Source organism: Nicotiana sylvestris, chromosome 8 (genome assembly GCF_000393655.2).
Source record: "Nicotiana sylvestris chromosome 8, ASM39365v2, whole genome shotgun sequence".
NCBI classification, from domain to species: domain Eukaryota; kingdom Viridiplantae; phylum Streptophyta; class Magnoliopsida; order Solanales; family Solanaceae; genus Nicotiana; species Nicotiana sylvestris.
Window position 1 is genome coordinate 205,823,063 of NC_091064.1, and position 7,331 is coordinate 205,830,393.

The 7,331-nt window shown below is 44.4% G+C and overlaps 1 protein-coding gene across 1 annotated transcript; it reads right to left on the reverse strand.

The window, feature by feature from the left end:
• Positions 1 to 2,887: 2,887 nt before the first annotated feature.
• Positions 2,888 to 6,858, reverse strand: LOC138876282 (uncharacterized). Its single transcript, XM_070155192.1, has 2 exons — positions 6,641 to 6,858; positions 2,888 to 4,166 (listed from the first exon to the last, which is right to left on the reverse strand). The coding sequence occupies exons 1-2, from the start codon at positions 6,856 to 6,858 to the stop codon at positions 2,888 to 2,890; spliced, it is 1,497 nt and encodes a 498-aa protein (XP_070011293.1).
• Between the last annotated feature and the right edge of the window lie 473 nt (positions 6,859 to 7,331).

Genomic DNA, 7,331 nt, shown 5'->3' on the forward strand with positions numbered 1-7,331 from the left:
GTCGGTACAGTATAAGCTTTAAGTCTCGTGTTTCCCATTTTCCTTGAATTTGGTGTACCAGTAGGTCCGAGTAACCCATGACCAAGACTTCCTGGACACCCATGTCTACAACTAATCTCAACCCCAAGATACATGCCTCATATTTTGCCATGTTGTTCGTACAATATAAATGAAGCTGAGCCGTAACAGGGTAGTGCTGACCTGTTTCAGAAATAAGTATTGCTCCTATTCCCACACCTTTCATATTTGCGGCCCCATCAAAGAAAAGTCTCCATCCTGGCTTCTCAACTTATTCCAACTGATCAATATGCATCACCTCCTCATCAGGGAAGTAAGTTTTCAACGGCTCATAATCATTGTCAACTGGATTCTCTGCCAAATGATCTGCCAGCGCCTGTGCTTTCATTGCAGTCCGTGTCACATAGATAATGTCAAACTCCGTAAGCAAGATCTGCCACTTTGCAAGCCTCCCTGTGGGCATAGGCTTCTGAAAAATATACTTTAACGGGTCCAAGCGAGATATGAGGTAAGTAGTGTAGGATGACAAATAATGTTTCAACCTCTGTGCCACCCAAGTTAGGGCGCAACATGTCCTCTCCAGATGAGTATACTTAAACTCGTAAGATGTGAACTTCTTGCTGAGGTAATAGATATCCTGCTCTTTCCTACCTGTAACATCATGCTGCCCCAGTACACAACCAAATGAATTATCCAAAACCGTTAGATATAGAATCAAAGGCCTACCCGGTTCTGGCGGGACCAACATGGGTGGGTTCGACAAATACCCCTTTATCTTATCAAAAGCCTCCTGACATTCATCAGTCCATTTAACTGCAGCATCTTTCTTTAACAGCTTGAAAATCGGCTCACAAATTGTCGTGAGCTGAGCAATGAATCTATTGATATAATTCAATTTTCCCAACAAACTCATCACCTCAGTTTTGTTTCTTGGAGGCATCAATTCCTGAATAGCTTTGATCTTCGACGGGTCTAGTTCAATACCCCGACGGCTGACTATAAATCCCAACAACTTCCCAGATGGTACTCCAAAAGCACATTTTGCAGGATTGAGCTTAAGACTGTACCTGCGAAGCCTTTGAAAAAACTTCCTCAAATCCCTGACATGGTCAGACTGCTGTCTAGACTTCACGATCACATAATCCACGTACACCTCGATTTTCTTTTGTATCATATCATGAAATATTGTTGTCATTGCCCTCATATAAGTTGCCCCAGCATTTTTCAAACCAAACGGCATGACCCGATAACAGTACGTTCCCCACGGAGTGATGAATGCAGTCTTTTCCACGTCTTCCTCGTCCATTAGAATTTGATGATAACCCGCGTAACAATCCACAAAAGAACCAATCTCATGTTTGGCACAGTTATCAATTAATATATGGATGTTCGACAGTGGAAAATTGTCTTTTGGACTTGCCTTGTTAAGATCTCGATAATCGACACACACCCTGGTCTTGCCGTCTTTATTTGGCACCGGCACAACATTAGCTAACCAGGCAGGATACCGCGTAACCCGAATGACCTTTGCATCAAATTGCTTGGTAATCTCTTCTTTGATATTTACACTTATGTTCGTTTTGAACTTTCTCAGCTTCTGCTTGACAGGTGGGAGTGCCGGATTAGTGGGCAGTTTGTGAACCACTAAATCGGTACTTAGACCCGGCATATCATCATACGACCATGCAAAAACATCCTTGTATTCGAACAATACTTTAATTATCTCATCCTTGAGTTGTGGCTCCATATGAACACTTATTTTAGTTTCGCGAATATTGTCTTGGTCCCCTAGATTAACTGTTTCTGTGTCATTTAGGTTAGGTTTGAGTTTTTCTTCAAAGTGACTTAATTCTTTACTAATTTCCTCATAGGCCTCGTCAACGTCACACTCCACCTCATCATCACATTCGATTTCTTGTATTAATATTTCTGAGTTAGATTGGCTTTTAAAACTGGGCCAAAGATTCCTCATGCATGTCATGTCATTGATATTAGCATAACAAGAACTTTACAAAAAAGAAAAGAAAAATGAAAACAAAATTAGGACTGAAGAAAGGAGAAAAATTGCATTTCATTAAATGTAAAGATAACAGGGTTTTAACTCATCCTAACGGACGGAACATAGAAATTGAATTACAAACCCTGGAATAATCCAGGTGAACAAAAAGGAAACAAACACCCACTACCACGGCTCCCTCCGAATTGGAAGAGGAATAGCTTCCCAATTGTTGATTTTAGCACGTGGTCCGATGTACTGTATATCTGCTTTGCTGGACCCTTCACCGGCCTCAACCATGTTCACTTCAGCAAATACCCTCTCGAACACCTTATCCAAGTTCTCCTCTGCCCCAATCAGTGAACCTGACACTTTTGCCAATAACTGCTTTCTGACACCCGGCCTGACGAAGGACCTGGACAGGCGTGGAATTGGTTTGGGAAGAACCCAAGATTTTTTTTCCAATTTACGAGCCCTTCTAACATCTGCCGCTGTTGGCTTGAATCCCAACTCGAAGGTATCCAAAATCTTGGGCAAAGAAACAGGTTGAACGATACCTTGAAGCTCAGCCCCCAGACCTTTCCCTAGCACGAACCCATTACTTAACATTTCTGACACTACCATGGCGGTCGCAGCTGCTACCCTGGGACGTGGAATGCTTTTACCCTCCGGCACCTTATCCACCGGGATTGTGTCGAAGACCTGATAAACCCACGGTCCTTTATCATCATCAGTCTCCATAAAGGGCACGATGGCATCACTTACAGCGCATGTGTGGTCTTCCCCGTGTAGCACGACCTCTTGTCTGTCCCACTCGAACTTGACCATTTGATGCAACGTGGAAGGCACTGCTTTGGCCGCGTGGATCCATGGTCAACCCAACAAAAGTTTATAAGATACTGTAACGTCCAGCACCTGAAATTCCATAGTGAACTCGACCGGGCCAATAGTCAATTCAAGTATAATATCCCCAACTGTGTCTGTTCCGCCTTCGTCGAACCCTCGCACGCAAACACTATTTTTGTGGATTCTATCATCCTCAATCTTCAACTTGTTTAGTGTAGACAATGGACAAATATTGGCACTAGACCCGTTATCGATCAACACCCGAGTAACTACTGAATCTTCACACTTGACCGTCAAGTAGAGAGCTTTATTATGTTCTGTGCCCTCCACGGGCAATTCATCATCGGAAAATGTCACCCTGTTTACCTCAAAGATTTTGTTGGTAATCGTCTCCAGGTGGTTTACTGAAATTTTTTCGGGCACATGAGCTTCATTCAATATCTTTATCAAAGCTCGGTAATGTTCATCCGAATGGATCAGTAATGACAACAACGAGATCTGGGCCGACATTTTTCTCAATTGTTCAACAATGAAATAATCCTGTACTTTCATCTTTTTCAAAAACTCTTCCGCTTCTTCCTCCGTCACAGCCTTCTTGACTAGTACTGGATTGTCTTTAGTAACCCTGGCCTTTCTCAACTCTTCGGGAGCAAAACAACGTCCTGACCGAGTTAATCCTTGCGCCTCACAACTCTCTTCCTCAATTTCCTTTCCTTTGTATGCCACCACTACCTTTTCATATTTCCACGGCACGGCTTTGCTATCAACCACGGGTAATTGGACTACCGGCTTTATGAAAACTGGTTCTATGTAGGCCCCTTTCACAACAACCACAGGTGCGGATGATGCCCCTGGTACCACTAACTTGGCTGGCTCTGGCTTCTTTGCGACGACGGACGACCCTTTCCCTATTACCACCACTGGCTTGTCGTTCACCCCTTTTGGCTGAGTTGTTGGCTTTGCCCTAACTGCATTTTCCTCCTCCTTGGCTTCAATAGAACGGATCATCATGACCGTCTGTGAGGGCTTTTTAGGCTCTGCTCCCTTATATAGCAGTTCAATCATGTTGGCCTCATGATGTGCCGACAACGGGGTTTGATTAATGTTTGGCGCCTCCGGAGCCTGTACTTCAATACGACGATTATCAATAAGTTCCTGCATCGCGTTCTTCAATCTCCAGCATTTCTTAGTATCGTGCCCCAGCATCCCTGAACAATACTCACAGCTGACCGAATGGTCCAGATTTCTTGGAGGGAGATTTGGCGGTTTGGGCTCGAGTGGTATCAACATTCCAAGCTGTTTCAATCTATGGAAGAGAGTGGTATAAGATTCTCCCAATGGAGTAAAGGTTCTTTTGTTCTGGACTTTCTCATTTCTAAAAGTTTGGTTCGGGCGAAAGCCGACTCCTGGCCTATAAGCCCTCGGGTGTGGATATGTGTTTTGTGAAGCTGGGTATGTGTTTTGGGTAGCCGGCGCACGCCATTGCGCGTGAGCTGGAGGCTGGGTATAAGTTTGGGCATGATGGACGGAAAAATGTGGCTCTGGTGGTGGATAATAGTGTTGAGGAGGGCCATATGGGGTATACGGGTAATTTGGGTGGTGGGGTCTGGGTTGGTTGTAATATGGTGAAGGGCTTCCAGACCTGGACCATAATCCGGATTCGACATTTGCAACCTCTTCTTTCTTCTTCTTCCCAAGCATACCCCCAGTGTTGTTTTGAATGGCTTGGGTGGTTGCTTTGATTGCTGAATAACTCATGATCTTATTGGATTTGAGTCCTTCCTCAACCATGCCTCCCATTTTTACAACTTCATTAAAGGACTTGCCCACTGCTGCACCAAATGACCAAAATAGGTGGGCTCCAAAGCCTGCAAGAAATAATCAACCATTTCACTCTCTTTCATCGGGGGGTCAACCCTCGCCGCTTGCTCTCTCCAACGGAACCCATATTCTCGAAAGCTCTCACCGGGCTTCTTCTCGATCTTTGTCAATGACAGTCGATCTGGGATGATTTCGAGATTGTATTAAAACTGACAGGCGAAGGATTGGGCCAAGTTGTCCCAGGTGTACCACCTGCTATGGTCTTGTCTAGTGTACCATTCCAATGCCGATCCGCTCAAACTTTGGCTGATATATGCCATCAGCAATTCATCTCTCCCTCCTGCTCCTCTCATCTTGCTACAGAATCCCCTTAAATGTGCTACTGGGTCGCCCTGCCCATCGTACAAATCAAACTTAGGCATCTTGAACCCGACTGGTAACTGAACATCTGGGAACAGACATAAATCTTTATAGGCCACACTTACTTGGCCTCCTAACCCCCTCATGTCTCGGAATGATTGCTCCAGGCTTTTGACCTTTTTGATCATCTCCTCCTGCTCAGGGTTTTTGGGCGGCTTTTCGGTGCCTGCCGTGAGAACAAGATGAGGGGTATAAGAGTAGGGTTCTGGCACTTTGAAGGTAGGCTCAGGGGGATAATACTGGCTGTCGTGCGTCTGGAACAGAGGTTCACTGGGGGACCGGTGTAGGGTAGCAGGCGGAGGTGCCACAAAAACGGGAGTGATTGGTGGAGGAGGGTATGAGACTTGTTTGGATGGAGGAGCCTTTGATGTATGAGAAGTGGTGCCTTGGCATTGTTAGTATAGGGGAAATGCTGGAGATAAATTCATAGTGGGTGGCTCCTGAGGCTGAGCCAATGGTGGGATATAAGCGGGGTTAGTGGGATAAGCTGGCGGTGGATGCCCTTTCGCCCAGGCTTGGTACATTTCAGCCATCTGTTGCTTTAACTTATGCATTTCCTCCCTCATTGCATGAACATCCATTTCTTCTACTTCTTTCGATGGGTCAACAATACTCGTATCAGATTCTGGGCCAGTCATGTTCACTTTATCTTTAGACCGGGTGTTATATGGATGAGTTGCCAGAATGCCAAACAACTAACCACCTACCTGGACTTACACATGTAGACAAAAATTCCGTTAGTGATTAGGATTTAACAGACTTGATAACCGCACATTAGGCATGAATGCACCTATACAGTTAACCATTTCTATTATGCATTTGTTCAACCACATGCGTCATCCCGGCATTTCCTTAGTTCCAACTGTAAGCTTTCTCCTTTCTTTTGTTTTCTTTTCTCTCTTTCATCTTTTCTTTCTGCATTCTATCCCTTTCCTATTTTTTCGCTCTTTTCTTTTCTTATTCTTTTTCCACCCCTCTTGTTTTTCTTCTTTCTTTCTCTCTTAATTTGGTTACGGTCGAATCCTATGGAGATTGCCTACGTATCGTGACCCTGCACGAATCAGACCAGGCGTAGTTCGTGAAAATAAGTGCCAGAATAAGGGAACAAATTTTTGGGTATTTTCAAATTTTCCATTACCATAACATTCTATTACAAACTAAACATTCTGAACTGGAAAAAGAATAGACTCCAACTAAACTCAAAGACAGACTCCGAACATACTAGCATATTTGGACGCAAAAAGAAAAACAGACCGACAAACAACAAACTCTAAAATGGCAAATACAGACTCAATCTATGAATACATTAGTGCTTCAAAAGTGGGTGCCCGCGGGGCATCGTTCGGCCTCACCGCGGGCTTAGGTGCCAAATCCCTTTCAAGTTGATCTAGCTCATACATGGTTTGCTTGACGTAAATCGTCATTTCCGAAAAGAAGGTAGTGCGGGTCATGTCTTCACAGGCCCGACATCTCCTAAGGATGGCGTGGGCAATGGTCTCAATCCTGTCTCTTGTTCGACCCTTTTCTATAAGCAATCACCTTACTTGATTATTGCGAGCCTCCAACACATGAGAATCCTGAAAATGCTGATCCTGCAGCTGTTGTATTTCTACTTCCATTCGGGCCAGTAAATCATAGCAATGTCCACTTTTGGTCTCAAAAGCTTTAGATTGCTTAGCTGCTTTATCCTCAAGGGTGATCACTTTCCTTTTCAGACTAGCGATGGTCTTTTCATAATCCTTCTTTAATTGTTGCATGTAATATGTGCGTTCTTCTATTCTTTTTACCCACTATGCCCGGAGTTCCGCTATGGTGCCTTCGGATTTTTTCAGCTCATCCCGATACTCACTAATTTCCTTTTTCAGCCCCTTTATCAACCGCTCGTCCGACCGGCTCCTTTGTTGGTTATTGGCAGCTATCCTCATTTGCTGGATTTGGGCCCTAAGTGCCTCATTTTCTTGGGCCAACCTGTTCTTTTCTCCCTGATCAGCAGCAACTTGCACACTGTTCTCAAATTTCAGAGCTCCAATCTGTTGTTTCAGCTTGCCGATTTCAGCCTGATAGCCTTCTTCTTTTGCTAGCCAACCCCATTGTTCTTGTGATGATTCAGTGAAATCTTGGATGTGGTGTCTTTTAGCTGGCCTCTGATGTTCAAGTTCTCTTTTGTACCATGCGAGGTATTCTGGCGACATTTCTCCTTTGGCCCGATCCTGCACACAAGTATCTGTTT

Coding starts and splice junctions, on each gene's coding strand:
- LOC138876282 (XM_070155192.1), bottom strand. CDS start 6,858: ATGCAACAATTAAAGAAGGATTATGAAAAGACCATCGCTAGTCTGAAA. Junction 4,167..6,640: donor GCTCGCAATAATCAAGTAAG/GTGATTGCTTAT, acceptor TCTCTTCCATAG/ATTGAAACAGCTTGGAATGT.